General features: G+C 46.4%; 1 protein-coding gene across 4 annotated transcripts in view; it reads left to right on the top strand.

The window, feature by feature from the left end:
• Nucleotides 1–15,016, top strand: part of LOC127187600 (protein NDRG3) — a 62,068-nt gene extending 47,052 nt beyond the window's left edge. For 2 of the 4 annotated variants that reach the window (XM_051143658.1, XM_051143657.1), the window contains 9 exons: nucleotides 3,781–3,837; nucleotides 5,156–5,259; nucleotides 6,472–6,537; nucleotides 6,649–6,700; nucleotides 8,424–8,471; nucleotides 11,442–11,477; nucleotides 11,602–11,653; nucleotides 13,082–13,120; nucleotides 14,172–15,016. In XM_051143658.1, coding sequence (XP_050999615.1) covers nucleotides 3,781–3,837; nucleotides 5,156–5,259; nucleotides 6,472–6,537; nucleotides 6,649–6,700; nucleotides 8,424–8,471; nucleotides 11,442–11,477; nucleotides 11,602–11,653; nucleotides 13,082–13,120; nucleotides 14,172–14,353 — 636 coding nt within the window. In that variant the 3' untranslated portion in view covers nucleotides 14,354–15,016. The remainder of the gene's footprint in view (nucleotides 1–3,780; nucleotides 3,838–5,155; nucleotides 5,260–6,471; nucleotides 6,538–6,648; nucleotides 6,701–8,423; nucleotides 8,472–11,441; nucleotides 11,478–11,601; nucleotides 11,654–13,081; nucleotides 13,121–14,171) is intronic. The other 2 variants (XM_051143660.1, XM_051143659.1) reach the window with 1 other exon arrangement.
• Nucleotides 15,017–16,073: the final 1,057 nt, after the last annotated feature.

The raw sequence follows: 16,073 nt of genomic DNA, 5'->3' as shown, positions 1-16,073 counted from the left end.
GCAACTTATAAGTATTCACACATGTCCTCACCACTGAGCCAGTACATGGAATATTTACAGATCTTTCCCTGACTCACGCTCCTTGCCAGATAATACCTTACTCTGAACTTCTGTTGCCAACAGACAGGTCTCATCTGCTCTGAAGCTTCATATAATTGGTATTGTTTACTGTATTCTTCTGTGTCTAGCTTCTTCCCTTGTCATTGCAGCAACAACAAACAATTTGCTGCCATCCTGTTTGTTTCTTCCTTACAGTGTAGAAACTGAGCCAGACCTTTTCACAGGCTAGGCGAGTGACGTCACTCCCTTTTTTGGAATATTCTTGTAAAGTTCCTTTTAAAATCTTCTGCCCCTCAGGTAGAGGTTTTCCGTTCAACATAAAAAATTTTTGCATGTCAGTCCCTTGCTAGCTTCTTGTATGTGAAATGTCTTGTCTTAGCTCGGCATGCATTTTTAGTCTCTTACTAGGTAAAATGAATGAATGAACTGTTACCTCTAGTAAACTCAGAAATAGCTCTTCCCTACTGTTCCAATAGTCACATGGATTATTCATGTTTACCATATGAGAAATGAAGGAATTGGTCTTTAAAATATGTGTCAGGAGATAGAAAGCAAATAAATATGCCAATAACTAAGAAATATAAAAATCTCCATGCTAAACGAGAGTAAAAGAGACCATGGAAAACACGTCACGCTCCGTCAGCATGAGGCTCCCCCATGCCAAAACACGTCACACCCCGTCAACATGAGACTCCCCATGCTAAAACACGGCTCACACCCCGTCAGCATGAGGCTCCCCATGCTAAAACACGGCTCACACCCCGTCAGCATGAGGCTCCCCATGCTAAAACACAGCTCACACCCCGCCAGCATGAGACTCCCCCATGCTAAAACACGGATCCCTGTTTCCAGGCTGCAATGACGGCAGTCCCTTTTCTTATTGAAGTGCAACTGCTTTTTTTATGGCTTGATATGGATCTATGGGAGTTGATAAATGTCTTCCCTAAAAGAAAAAGAAGTTAAGCTTTCATTTCCTGCTCAACGATGACTAATGTAATAATTCCGTTTTAAATACTTTTCTAATTGCCATAAATGCCTTTGTAATTTGCAACCGAAAGGAATTTCTCCAGAGTATTATGACCTCATTTATCACACGTATCAGGAATTTTTATTGATACTCTCAAACCCATGATATCTGGTAATTCAGTATCCATAGTATAGTGATGTAGATTTAAGTGGAGGGTTAGTAATGATATTTAATTATTTTCTAATATTTTTAACAACCAGTTTTTTGGTTTTTTGAGACAGGGTTTCTCTGTCCTGGCTGTCCTGGACTCGCTTTGTAGACCAGGCTGGCCTCGAACTCACAGATAGCCACTTGCCTCTGCCTCCCGGGTGCTGGGATTACAGGCATGCACCACCACACCCAGCCCCACAGCCACTGTTCTTTTGTTTGTTTGTTTTGGTTTTTTGAGAGAGGGTTTATCTATGTAGCCTTGGCTGTCTTGGACTCACTTTGTAGACCAGGCTGGCCTCGAACTCACAGAGAGCCACCTGCCTCTGCCTTCCAAGTGCTGGGATTAAAGGCGTGCGCCACCACCACCCAGCTCAGCCACTGTTCTTAAATGGTTTGTTTTTATGTCTAAGCTGCTCTTCTCAGGAAAACCAAGCCAATTAATACACTATTTAAAGTCACATAGCTAGAAACTCACCAAGCCAGGGTGTTTGTGAAAACGTGAGACAAAAAGATAGACACCGCCTGCATACCAATTACAGAGGGTAACGAAAACTTGACGCTAAGAATAGAATAGTATATGATCAAAAAGTTAACTTATTTAGGCCAGATGTGAGATATGGGGATAAGAGTTTGAGGCCAGACTGACAATGAAAAACCTATCCAGGCCAGGCGTGTGGTATTTGCCTTTAATCCCAGCACTCAAGAGGCAGAAGTGGCTAGATTGCTAAGAGTTCAAGGTGAGCCTGGTCTACAAAGTATCAAGCCAAGGCTACACAGAGGAACTCTGTCTCAAAAAAACAAGAAAATAGGCGGGGGTGGGGGGGAACCTATCCAGGTTTAATCTCAGAGTGCCAAGATTAAGCCTTTAATCTGGAAGCAGACAGGCTAGCCTGGTCTACTTATGAAAGTCCAGGTAAATGAGATCCTGTGTTTATTTTCTACCTACTGGCAGGCCAGGTTCTGAACAGTCAGTCCCTCCCTGCGTTTATTTACATTTTGGGGAATATTGCCTTCCCTAGCTTTGGGTGGAGTGTCCTAACGATGCTGTTGCCAGGCTCTGTGGAATTCTCCCACAGGCTGACTTATGTAACATGTCTGTCTAGTGTGTGGCTATAGTGACCCCCCCCCCCACTGGGATGTGTGACAAGCCGATGGCATTCATAGAGCACTCTGGGTCTCCGAGCGTTGTGACTGGTGTTTGCACTGCGTTCTGAACTCATGAAGTGAGCTGGGTAATAACCTCCCTCTTCCGTTTGTAGCCTGTGCTCACTGACAGCCACGGGGTGGTTTCAGGCCGTCTTTCTCCCTTAACATTTCACCCATGTCCGTGTCCCTCCCTTACCTCCTCCTCTGCACCCCACCCCCATCTCTGGAGCTCATCCCTGATCCAAGTCCTCAGCAGGACTTCCACCCAGAGCCCAGGAAGAAAGCTGACAGGGGATGGCGAGATCGTTTGAGCTGGGAGTTTTTCTGAAAATAGACCGTCTCCAGATTTACAGACTGCTGCATGTATTAGACTGTGAGGTGCATTATGTTGAAATGGGAAGGATTGGGAGGAAAATGTTCAGTGTGAGAACATTCCGTAAATAGAGCTAGTCCTCCCACTCCCTGATATAAAGATGGCTACAACGAGAAGGAGTTTTATTTTTTGTCTCTTGGACGTCTTGGGCAGGGTTGTAAATGGATCTGTACCTGCCATCAACCCAGTGTAAATGTGGACAAAGGAGCAGGAAGGAAGCTGCGGCCTGCCGCGAGACCCAGGTTGTACAATTCAAATGACTACCTGGTGTATTTCTTTCCTGGCACTTTCCTTCTCCCTCTTCATCCCTTTTCTCCCCCCCCCCCCTTTTTTTCCCTTGAGATAGGGTATCTGGAGGTGACTCAGGTTAATTTCCAAGTCCTGGGCTGGTTTCTGAATGTGTGAGACTGTAGGCTTAAGCACAAAATACCCTGCTACTATACCCCTCTTTCAAAACATGCTGTGTTACCATAGAATAGAAATTTAGCCTTTTTCAGACTTATGTTTCTTTGAAACTACTGTGTTATACAAATAAATGACACTAAGTTTAGGGTCTTGTTTGCTTGTTTTGAAAAAATGGTCTCGCAGGAGTCTGAGAGATGGCTCAGCGGCTAAGATCATCCCTTCCAGAGGGCCTGAGTACAGTTTCCAGCAACCACATGGTGGCCCACAACCATCTATTATAGGGTTTGATGCCTTCTCCTGGCATGCAATTGTACATGCACACAGAATACTCATACATAAAACACATAAATATAATGTTTTAAATAGTCTTTATGCTGACTGATAGGTAACTTGCTGTGTATCTCAGGGGCTTTCCTCGAACTCATGGTCCTCCTACTTCAGCCTCCCTAATCTAGTAACTGGAATTACAGTTGCTTGCCGCCCTGCCTTGTGGTTTCTTTGTTTGTTTATTGAGAGATAATGTATGTACAGTAATGTACACCTTCCTTTAGTGGACAGCCTTGTGACAGTCTGGAAATGCTCACATATGCTCACTCTTAACACAGTTTTTATCTTTTAGCTCTCAGGCTTGACGACCAACATTGTGGACATAATTTTGGCTCATCACTTTGGCCAGGTAAGCACCTGTGCAACCAGAAGAGCTGGGTTCATTGCCTTGTATACAAAGCCTTACTGTGCTTAAGGAAAGAAAAGGGTGCCTTGCAATGTCCTGGATCCTGGCAGATAACGTGTCCTGTGCAGTCCGAAGGACATGTGGCCCTGTAAAGGCCAGGCCTGCGGGAGAGCCTTCTCTCGGCTTCATGGCTCTTGGCTCTTGGAGAGCGAGAGAAAACAGCATCTCCCCCACCTGTCCCCTGTGAGCAGAATGCCATCTGTGAATGTTTGACAACACCAGTGCCTCACCAGACATCTTTAGAGCCACTGGGAGGCTCAGGAAAGGCTTACAAAAATAGAAACTCAGAAAGAGAAAGCAAAGAACGCTGGCATGTTATTGTGAAAGGAGCTTAGAGATGGTCTTATTCAACCCCCTGGAGCTGATGGACACTGAGATCTCCAGCAGGAGTGACTGGTGTCCTGTGGATAATTGTGAGTGATGGAGACACTGAGCAATGAGGTCCAGAGCTGGGAGGTGGCTGGAGTGTGGAGGGGCAAAGGCCGGTCCGTCAGCGTACTTTTTTTTTATGTTTGTTTGTTTGTTTTTCGAGGCAGGGTTTCTCTGTGTAGTCTTGGCTGTCCTGGACTCACTTTGTAGACCAGACTGGCCTCGATCTCAGAGATCCACCTGCCTCTGCCTCCCGAGTGCTGGGATTAAGAGTGTGGCGTTAAAGACGTGCACCACCACGCCTGGCTCTTATTTCCTGTTTCTTACAGGCGATCACTTTAGGTCTTCTGATTCCTCTGCCTCTTGCCTTTGAGACAGTATCCATGCCCAGGCTTGGCCTCAAGCTTGGGTCCTCTTCCTTCAGCTTTCCAAGTGCTGGCCTTTTAATCCAGCTCTTTGTGGGTGGGTGGCCTTCACAGAGGAGACATAGCTCACATACACTGTCATACCTACACTGTAAGTGCACATCTCTGATCTTTGTCCTGTGGATTCTCATGTAGCTACCATATATATTTTTGTATAGAATATCTCTATACAGAAAGAACAAAAAGGACCTGGCTTTTTGCTTTATACAACTGTCTATGGGATATGCCGTTCCATTTACCAGTTGGAGCCCTCGATTGACAGTATGGAACTGAATGATGATGAGGCCGCCAGTGCTGTGGATGTTAAAAAGATGCTCACCGTTGAGGACACTGGTGTCTTAGTAACTCGTGCACTCCATCCCAAGTTCCCTCATGAGCAGAAAGGCCTTTGTCACTAAAAACACAAACCAAATAAATGGACTTATTCTGCAGCTCAGCTTACTGGTGTTTTCTTTCACATGTTCTAGGAGGAGCTGCAGGCTAATTTGGACCTCATTCAAACCTACAGACTGCACATCGCTCAAGATATCAACCAAGAAAACCTCCAGCTCTTCCTGGGTTCCTATAATGGGTACAGTTGATTCGCATCCGTCCAGTTAACTGTGCAGTCCAGCTCTAAAACCTGCTTGACTTCTAAGGAAGCAGAGGGGAGAAATAATATACCGCCATTGTTGTATAATGGGATTGCCTCTAATGTCTAACTGTCCTAGGATAGAAGGGCTATAGAAAGATTTGAAAGACGTAGACTGTAAGGTCTAAAAACAGTTGTACTTTCTAGGTTGTCTTAAGGAAAAAAAAAAAGAAACCCAAGTTACATAAATTTTTTAAAAAAGCAAGTAATGTTGGGGTCCAGAGAGAAGCAAGCACATGTAGAAAGACACAGGAGAGAGTACTGGGGCTTGGCTTTCATACTGTTTGCTGATGGCCTATCAGAGAACAGGCAGAGTAATATGTGGGTGTAAGTCAACTCTTTTCTCCTTGATTAATTAAAAAAAATTTCAAATTCAAAAATTTACAGTGGGAGCTCTCCCTGTCAGAGGGTGTGCTGAGGAGGGCACTGGTTCTTACCCTAGGAATAGTTTCCCGAAGAAGGAATGTGGTGGGAAAGGCTGCATGAGTCAGCTCTAAGTTTGCAGAGTTATATAGCCAGGAGGTGCAGAGCCAAGTTTGGAATCTGGTCTGGAGAGCTTTCCTAATTTTAATTGAAACAAAAAAGATGAAAGTCCTGTGCACACCAGGTGGTGGTGGCGCACACCTTTAATCCTGGCACTCAGGAGGCAAAGGCAGGTTGATCCCTGTGAGTTTGAGGCCAGCCTGGTCTACAATGTGAGCCCAAGACAGCCAAGGGTACACAGAGAAACCCTATCTTGAAAAAAGAAATTAAAAAAAAAAAAGTCCTATACACAGTTATTATAAGTAAAACTCTCTTCCCATGTAAAAGGATGCCATTCCCTCCTCCTCAGGGCTCACCCCTGCAGACCACCTTCTCCTCAGGGCTCACCCCTGTAGACCACTCTGAAAGCTCAAGTCAGCCTTGAGGCTCTCACCAGTGCTGCTGGTTGAGTTGTAAAGCTCTCCCCATTTAGGATCCCACAAAATCCCTGTAGCATGCAGGGCACCATGGGCACGTCTGCTCAGGACGACAGCTCAGGACCCTCCCATCCTCAGCTGTGAAGAAAGGACAGTGTTCCTAGACCCTCGTGCTCTGGATTACATGTCCAGGAGACACATGAAGGGCCATGAGTTTGCTGCAAATGATGCTGATTCTGCTTTGCTTGTCTAGACGCAGAGACCTGGAGATTGAAAGACCTATCCTGGGCCAAAATGATAACAGATTGAAAACGTTAAAGTAAGTGCCTCAGTCTCCCCACTGATTGCTGATTACAGCCTGTCACGGCTGATCCTGTGCAGCGGTGTTTGTGCCTCCTTGCTGACTGACACCTCTTCTACCTGCTCCCAGGTGCTCTACTTTACTGGTGGTGGGCGACAATTCACCTGCTGTGGAGGCTGTGGTAAGTGCGCCCTGGTGTGAGGAGGCTGGGATGGCAGTGTAGTCGACTGTGTAAAGCAGGCATCCTGCTGACGGGATGGAAACACGGCCACACCAGGCCATGCTGTGCCTAATTGCACCTATCAGGTTTTCCTGTTATGCATTTAGAAAATCAGTTCCTCAGCAGTCACCAGGCCTCATGGGATTGATGAATGTGGTCCTTGATGGCTCTGTACCACTGTCCACTCTGTGGCAATTACTGTCAGATTTTTTTGCTCTCAGTTTTCCACCTAGGGGAAATTACCACTACAGATCCAGCAGGTAGGAAGACTGCCGAGGGCCTGTAATTCTTCCCTTGTATTGATTTAAATAGCATGTTCACTTTTTTTTTTTTTTTTTTTTTTTTAAGGTATAGCTTAGCATCGCTTCTTGGCCTTTTGGCTAAGACAAGTGTAAAGGTATAGTTTAGCTAAATAAATAAGGTCTTTTCATCTTATTTCCACATGCCTGTTTAGAGAGGTGGGGCTACAGCTGAAACACAGACTAGACACTCTTCAAATCAGTTAGACCCGACTCTTGCGGGAGCCCCTATGCCTCTGGTGTAGGCACTTGAGAGAGAGCCCACACGAGCTTTTCAGGACTGACACCTGGTTTGGTCACCAATTCAGCATCGTTTTGAGCGCCTCCCACTCAGTGCTGAGCAGTAACAGCTGGTATCTCTATTCGGGGACTTAGACAATGCAAAGACTGGTCAGAGAGCAGTGACTGAGGCTGGGATGTAGCTCAGCGCAGAACATCAGCATGTGCAAGGCCCTGAAAAGCACACACACTTAAACATGGAGACATCAAACACTATGTGAAAGAAATACAAAGTTGTGAAGAAAAGAAAGCATGGCTTATTATGCTAAATCCAGATATAGAAACTGGTTTCTTAGAAAATATTTACAGCTTTCTACTATATTCTGAGCACTGTGACTAACCATTAGATATCCATTTTAAAATTCTACCCATTAAAAAAGTAATAGTAATAATAATTCTACCCATGGAACCCCAGATGCTCTGGAAATCCTACTCGGCTTTAAAGCTTTTGAAGTTACTCCATTTTCCCTTGTGTTATGTATAGTAAGCACACACGCTCCTGGCTTCCAAGCTCTTGCCACAGGCTTATGTGTATATTCTTAGAAAACGTGATAAGGGAAAGCTATTTGATTAAGTGAACCAGAAAATATCGTCCTTCTAGAGCTCAGAGATAACCTTCCCAGACCATTTTCTTTGAGGACACACTCATGGATAGAATGGAGACGTGCCATCCATCCTTCCTAGTTTTGATGACCATCACAGTGGAACAGTCACAGAATTCAGCTTCGTACAGGAGAGCCAGAGATCTTGAGGCAGAGGAGTGAGGGGTTGGAGAGCAGCAGCCCTCCACTCCAGGCAGGAGGGGCTGAGCAGGGAGGTGGAGACAGTGCTCAGGCCCAGCAGATGAAGGAAATCCCACCAGGCCAGGACCACAGTCCTGTTCATCCCTCAGAGAAGGGAGGTCCCTGCCCGTTTGTCATGTGGTCTTTTGACTCAGGATGCTATTCATTAAAGACTGAAAACATCAGAAAAGGAAATGGCAGAGTTTTAGATAAACGCTGAGCCATCAGACAAAGCGTGCATCACACATGACAGTTAATTTCTCTGGCTTAGAAGATCACTAGCACGGTCATTCTAGCAATTTATAAAATTGTTTTCTTTTTCAGGTTGAATGTAATTCTCGCCTTGACCCTATAAATACGACTTTGCTAAAGGTGACGTGCTTTCTCTCAGAGCCTACCATTTGTGATAAGTGAGATGCGTTTCAGCTCTGTGTTTTAAGTTTCACTGTGATTCTCTTCTCTCCACTCATGGTGCTTGTGTTCCTGCTGTCTCTGTCTCTCTCTGTCTGCCTCACCCCCCACCCCCCCCACCCCCGTCTCTGCCCTCATGAATAAGAAAAATATATATATATTAGTTACGTTTATATACTTATTGATGGGGAATAACAGATGCCAAGGCAAACGTGGAGGTTAGGACAAGTTACAGAAGTCAGTTCTCTCCTGTCGTGTGGGTCTCAGGGACCGTACACAGGTCATCAGGCTTGGCTGCAAGCACGTTATCCTCTGAGCCATCTCACCAGCCCCAAGAATATTGTTTTCTGAATAAGTCATGTTTTGCCCACTGAAAAAGAAATACGTAGTGAAATATTAGTGTCTTTTTTCTATATGTTTTTAGATCATAATATCAGAAGACCTGGAGGCTTGGCCATGGTGGTGCATGCCTTTAATCCTAGCACTCAGGAGGCACAAATGGATCTCTAGTTAGTTTGAGGCTAGCCTGGGCTATATAGAGAGACCGTGTTTTTAAAAAAAAAAAAAGGTTAGGATGGTGGCCAACTCATAGAAGGCAAGGCAAGAGGATGGCTATAAGTTTGAAGCCAGCCTGTGCTACAGAGTGAGTTCCAGGCCATCTTGCACTACAAAACAAACAGGCAAATAAAGATTAGAATATATTGATAGGCCTATATCTGTTTTCCTCCATTTATGTCAATATTTTCCTGTTCCATTAAAAATTAAATGAACATAAAAAAATTACAAGAAATAAAGTAATACTGATAATGCTTTGTATCTTGAATCTTTGTTTTGTTTTGTTTTGTTTCTCGAGACAGGGTTCCTCAGTGTAACAGCTCTGGCTGTCCTGGAATTCACTTTGTAGACCAGGCTGTCCTTAAACTCACAGAGATCTGCCAGCCTCTGCCTCTCAAGTGCTGGCATTAAAGGTGTACATCACCATGTCTAGCCCCTATTGTATTTTGAAGGAAGCCTGCAAGAGTATCTTAGCGATAAGGATGAACTTTTTCTCTTACACTTGTTATAAGTTTAAGTTATAAGATTATCAAGATTCACCTTCTTGAAGTGTCCCCCAGACAGAAACTCCCACTGAGCTTGTCCAAACAGGACCTTGTTTGGGGACCTGGCCCACTGCTCTGTCTCCATCCTCATGACTCCTGCCCTTTTCTCACTCAAGTGTTTGTAAAAGAAAAGCCCTCTTACAGCAGCATGTAGCTCTCAGCACACACACAGGCTTAGTGCTCTGAGGCTGCCAAACTCCCCATGCTCTCAACTGCGGACGGCCCATGGGCTTCTCTAGAATGTGGATTAAAAATCATGGTTTCAGGCCAGGCGTGGTGGCGCACGCCTTTAATCCTGGCACTTCAGAGGCAGAGGCAGGTGGTTCACTGTGAGTTCGAGGCCAGCCTGGTCTACAAAGCGAGTCCAAGACAGCCAAGGCTACACAGAGAAACCCTGTCTGAAAAAAAAAAATCATTGTTTCAATTTTGACTTTTACAAAATATGGTGTTGCATGCCTCAAGAAACCAGACTTTGGAATGTGTGTGTGTGTGCATGCGCGCGCACATGATGGATGTGAGCCTCCTGAGAGGATGCTGGGAGTCAAACTCAGATCCTCTGGAAGAGTAGCAAGTGCTCTTAACCAGTGAGCCATCTCTCCAGATCCCATATGCATAACCCCCTATATAGTCAAGGGTTGCAACTCACTATGTAACCTGGACTGGCCTTGCCCCAGATGTCCAAGGATTCCATTAAAGGTGTGTACAGCAATACTTCTAACCAGTTTTAACATCTAAACTTTGCAAAAATCCCACCCATACTGTAGTTTGGTCTATTTTATATTTGTCAGATTAAATGGTTGTTTCTCATGTTTTCCTCTTTCTTCTTCCTCCTCTTTTTTTTTTTTTTTTTTTTTTTTTTTAAGACAGGGTCTGTCTGTTAGCCTTGGTGGTCCTGGACTCGCTTTGCAGACCAGGCTGGCCTCAAACTCACAGCAATCCGCCTGCCTCTGTCTCCAGAAATTGTTCCTTCTTAACCTCAAATTCTTATGCCGTCTATGGCATTTCCCTGTCTTAAATAATGGCTCCTATTTAAATAAGGTTTAATTCTAGTGATGAAACAAGGAATTCATATACCTTTAAATAATATTTTATGACTTTATGTGTATGAGTGTTTTACCTGTATATATGGATGTGTGTATGTATATATATGTATGTATGTATTGTGTACATATATGTGAGTGTGTATGTATACCTGTTACAAACCTAACAGGGGACTCCAGTGCACACTAGCAGAGCTCTAAGACTGCCCAATGAAAACCCTTCAAAGGGGAAGAGCGGCACCACCAGACCCCGCTCGGGCAGGTGAGGAGGGCTGGACAGGTCTGCCCTCCTGGCAGCATCACACCCCCTTGTCACAGAGTAAGGACAATAAAGAGATGGAGGGGATTAGAGTGCAGACATGGTGCCCAGCACTCAGGGGCTGAAGTGGAGGACTGTGCAACATAGGAGAGCCTGTTTCTGACCACTAAGTAGGGAAAAGGGGCTCACCAAAGCATGGAGCACTGAGGCACAGGACTGTGAAAAGAAGCTTGTTCGGCTTGCAGGCAGAGCAGGGTGAAAGGTGTAGCTGGCAACACTGTCAGCCCAGCGAGAGGCCTGAAAGCTGGCCTAGCTTCCTGTGGATGAGCAGCTCTGAATGTCACTCTCAGGCTTTTGTCTAAGGGAATTGCCAGCAGCAAGACTGCACAGAGTGTGCTGAAGCAGCACAGAGGTGGATGCAGTTAAGCACTAAGGAGCCACAATCATCCCTGACCTCTTTGAAAGAACTTGGGATGCTGAGAGCACTCCCCTCCGTGGACGTCCTGCTGACTTAGTGTTCTTCCTCTTCCAGATGGCAGACTGTGGAGGACTGCCCCAAGTAGTTCAGGTAAGAAAGTGTTCATAGTAGTAATCACACATGCGCGCACGTGCACACACACACACACAAACTCTCATTACTTTAACCTCTCTACCTATGCAAAACTTAATGCCTTCTTTGTTTGTCCCCCCAGCCTGGGAAGCTCACCGAGGCCTTCAAGTACTTTTTGCAGGGAATGGGCTACAGTGAGTAGTATATATTTTCTATTTAGCAGAAGTTTATGGGTTAGAAGATAAGTTTAACATCTGGGAGACCACAATTCTCAGGACACAGCCCATCTGTAGTCAGCCTGTAAGTAGAAAACAATAGAGAGTATGGAGCGGGCATTCGTCTGTGCATGTGTTAAGTTAGGCTGACAGCTAGCATATGTCCTCAGACTAAGAGGTGGATTGTTTGTTTGTTTGTTTGTTTGTTTGTTTGTTTGTTTGTTAAGACAGGGTTTCTCTGTGTAGCCTTGGCTGTCCTGAAATTTACTCTGTAGACAAGGCTGGCCTCAAACTCAGAGATCTACCTCCCTCTGCCTCTCAAGTGCTGGGATTAAAGGTGTGTGTCACCACACTTGTCTCTAGGAAATGATTTCATAGCTCAGGCTCAAGAGTGTTCAGTGTGCTTCCTAGGGCAACCACGACTGAACTGTCAGAGTCTGACTTCAGGCCCACATCATGTTCTTTTTGGTTTTTTGAGACAGTTTCTCTGTGTTGCCTTGGCTGTCCTGGACTCCCTCTATAGACCAGGCTGACCTCGAACTCACAGAGATCCACTTGCCTCTGCCTCCCTGAGTATGGGGATTACAGGCATGCGCCACCTCGCCAGTTCCAGGCCCACATCTTAGGCACCAAAGCTTTGGCTGCCTTAGTCAGGAATGAGAGTATATGGTATACCTGAGCCCAGCAGGTTATAGCTCAAGGCCCACAGAAGCAAAGTAGAAACCCCAGGAGAAAGGGACAGTGTCCTTAGTGAAATCTGTTCTGCCACAAGATGAGCTGGCAGTGTTTAGGGCACATGTTATGCACTGCTGCTGGGCTCTTATCTCTCAGACCCCTGAGCTTTCTCATTTGTCATGGAAACTCACACTTGCTTCTCTCAGGGGCAGATATAAATAGATAAACACCTTTAACCCCAGTACAGAACTCTTCACCTAGCAGGCAGTTTTTCCATCTTTGGTGTCCATTGGAGAACGACCATTGGTGAGCTGCCTGGGAGGTTGGGCCCTGGGTTCAGAACTGCGCCTGCCAGGAAGACCATGTGTGTCTTGTCTAGAGTGGCTGTGTTGTCCGTCTGTAGCTGCTACCAACCGAGCCCACACACACCGCCCTGTGGCTCAGCAGGGGCAGAAGTCCTCTCCCTGCCCATTCTCATCCTCTCCCAAGAAAATGTCTGCTCGTGCAGCAGCTTCTAAACCAGGCTAGGGTGGCTCTATAGAATGAGGGTGGAATAGCTTCTTTTGTCTGTTTAGACACATGTCATTAAAGCATCTCATGCTCCTCTCTGGGACCTTGAAAGAAACTTCATCCCTGGCTGAATATCCTGCCAGCATCTTCTAGGCAGCCAAGTTGTCACTTAGCCCTTGTGGGTCACTAACCTGCCTTTTCCTGTGTCCATCCTGCTTCCAGTCCCGTATGTGCAGCTCAGTCACCTCACCAGCGAGTCAGGTACCTTCCTGTGCTGGCCCTGCCCGCCTCCCAACCATGCTCTTCCTGCTGCATTGGCTGCCTGCAGCATGTCCGCGGTTTCCTGTACAGTGAGAGCCCGATAGAACAGGGCTCGGTGTGTTCTAAGAGTTCACCCTACAGGTCAGACCTGGTCCCTACACAAAAAGAGGGTTCCACTGAGCTACCCAGGCCTCCTCTCACCCCAGCCAGGCTGGTAGCAGCTAAAGCTCGGCAGGGAGGGCCCCTCTTCCACCACCACCTGGTTGCTAATCCTTGCAGTGAGCCCTAGACAGGAATAAAAAAGGGCCTGCAGACTTGACTCTGGGTGTCCAGAGACCACCACAGATAGCATATGTTTTGACCCCAGTGAGGAAAGGACATTAGGGACAGTGAATGATGACCCAGAATAATAGGCAGTGAGTTATCTCAGGAAAGGCCCTATGCAGGCCATGCTGAAGCTAAAAGGATCTTAGAGCCAAAGTAGGAACAGCAGCAAAAAGGAGTCTACATTAAATAGCCCCAGAGTCTGTGCTCTCTCAACCCCTGACCCCAACAACCTGTGTAGAGATCAGCTCCAAAACATCTTCCCTCCCCTCTCCCCATCCGTGTCTCCTCCCCAGAGGGCAACGGTAGCCTGTGGACATGGATGGTAGTCTTGTTGTATCGGGCTTGCACTGTGTTTGTGAAATACCTTCCTACTTGTGTGGTTTGTCGTTCTTTCTTGGTTTAGTCTTGCATGCGCGGCAGGTTTTGGTGACCAGTATGTGTTCCCAAAGCCACCTTCCTAACCCTGTGTGAATGGCGTGGGCACAGCTAAGAGGCTTCATTCCGCCCTCAGGGTTTCCCGTTGTACTCTGAAATAGAATCGGGGAGACTCAGATGCAGAGGAGCAAGGCAGCCTTGCATACAGTCCCTCACCTAGAGCAAGTAGTGCCACATGGGGGTACCTCTTATGTCATCCTGGGCTGGGAGAGGGGAAGTCTTTGCTGCAACTTGCAGATTATTTGAGGTTCACCAAGCTCCTCCTCTCACTTCTTGTTCTCTGTTACAGTACCGTCTGCCAGCATGACCCGCCTCGCCCGGTCACGAACCCACTCCACCTCAAGTAGCATTGGCTCTGGAGAAAGTCCTTTTAGCAGGTCTGTGACCAGCAATCAGTCAGATGGAACTCAAGAATCCTGTGAGTCCCCTGATGTCCTGGACAGACACCAGACCATGGAGGTGTCTTGCTAAGCAGATTCTCCTCCCTTGGACCATGCAAGTCCCTCCTCCTTGAAATGACCACTCCATAATAGAACATTTCATCCTGTCAGCTGGCCTCCACTTTCACTCATGCATGGCCATAGTACCTTTCTCTAAGTAGCCTGGATTTACCATTCTCTCTACACACCCTTTTTGTATGTACCAAGAACCACACCCATGCCATTACTGTAACATTCCAACTTCTTGATCCGATCTGATCTCCATATCTTCTCTTGCCAGCCTTCCCCTGTGCTCCCTCAAATATGTATCTGAGGAGATTCTTTGATTCCCAACTCCATGTGTGTGCGAGCACGCGTGTCTGTGTCTGTGTGCATAGTTCTGTGATTTTAGACATGCTTTCTTGTAGCGCTTCTGCAAAAGGGACTTGTTTGCATCCTCGGTGGCATTTTTAAGGGAAATACGCAGAGCAGATATCTGGGTGGCCACAAGATTGGGTTTTGGTTCCACTTGGACAACAGTATTTGCAGAGTGATTTCAGGAGAGGGCACATCTGAGGAATGTGGGAGACTCTGCGGGCCACTGATCGGCTGAGACCAGTAGAAGGGCTACCTGTTACACAGATAGGCAGGCAGGGTGGCAGTCACCTCCCCCATCCAAGTGGATTCACTTATGTTGCCCTGTGAGTCAGAGGGAGGGGTCTGAAGCGCATGGATGGTGTCTGCTGCACTGTGGAGTTTTCTTGAAATTGTCCTAAGCTCTAGAGTAGCCAAGGAAGATGGAAACAAAGCACTGGGCTCACTCTGCAGAGCGAAAATGCTGCCCCTGTAGCATCTGATAGCTTAGCAGACACCCACGCATCTGCAGGAAGTGCCTCCCAGGTCTGGGTGGAGAGTGCTTCTCCACCCCTCAGTCCCAGAAAAGGGGACAGTGTTATTTTAAAATGCCATCAGTGGCTAGGGTCTTAGTGAGGAGAAGGATGAACCATTAACAAGCCGTCATGATAGATAAGTGTAGCCTAGGTGTCAGCAGACATAAGGAAGCCAAGTCGCATGGAAGTGGAACCCATTTCTGGAAACCTCTTAAGAGTGCAAGATCTATTTATAGGAGGGAAGGGGACAATCTCAGGGCAGCCCTGTCCAGGCAGAAATACTTTTGCCCCTCTGTCTGTTGTCCATAAGGGGGTCATACCAGCCAGGGAGACCCTCTGGGAGGAAGCTGCCGCACAGCAAGGACTCCTCTCTCAGAAGTATCCAGATGTGAGCCTAGCCAGGGTCATGAGGTTCCAAGTCTGAGGAAGAGGATTTCACACACTCCTTGCTTTCTGCTAAGATAAGAAAGTGTCACTCTGCCAGAGTGTGACTTTTTACAGATTAAATAAAGCTGTATATGTCTCATTGTTACCTGGCTGCTGGTCTTATTTCTCAAAAGCAACTCTCCAAGGCTTGGTGTGGGAATGGGTTTATTTTACTGGTCTGGACTGTGCATTTTCTTATATGTGATTACTTACCCCATTCGGTAAGAGGGAGGAATGGACATTTCAGAATAAATAATGTGAGCCAGGTGTGGCGGCGCACACCTGTAAATCCCAGCACTCGGGAGGCAGAGGCAGGTGGATCACCGTGAGTTCAAGGGCAGCCTGGTCTACAAAGTGAGTCCAGGACAGCCAAGGCCACACAGAGAAACCCTGTCTCAAAAAAACAAAAACAAAGAACAAAAACAGAGAAACTGTGTCTTGAAAGATTAAAAGAAT

The sequence above is a fragment of the Acomys russatus genome, chromosome 4, assembly GCF_903995435.1.
Source record: "Acomys russatus chromosome 4, mAcoRus1.1, whole genome shotgun sequence".
In the NCBI taxonomy this organism is placed as follows: Eukaryota; Metazoa; Chordata; class Mammalia; order Rodentia; family Muridae; genus Acomys; species Acomys russatus.
The sequence above is the reverse complement of the archived record's forward strand: the minus strand, read 5'-3'. Positions and strand labels throughout refer to the sequence as shown.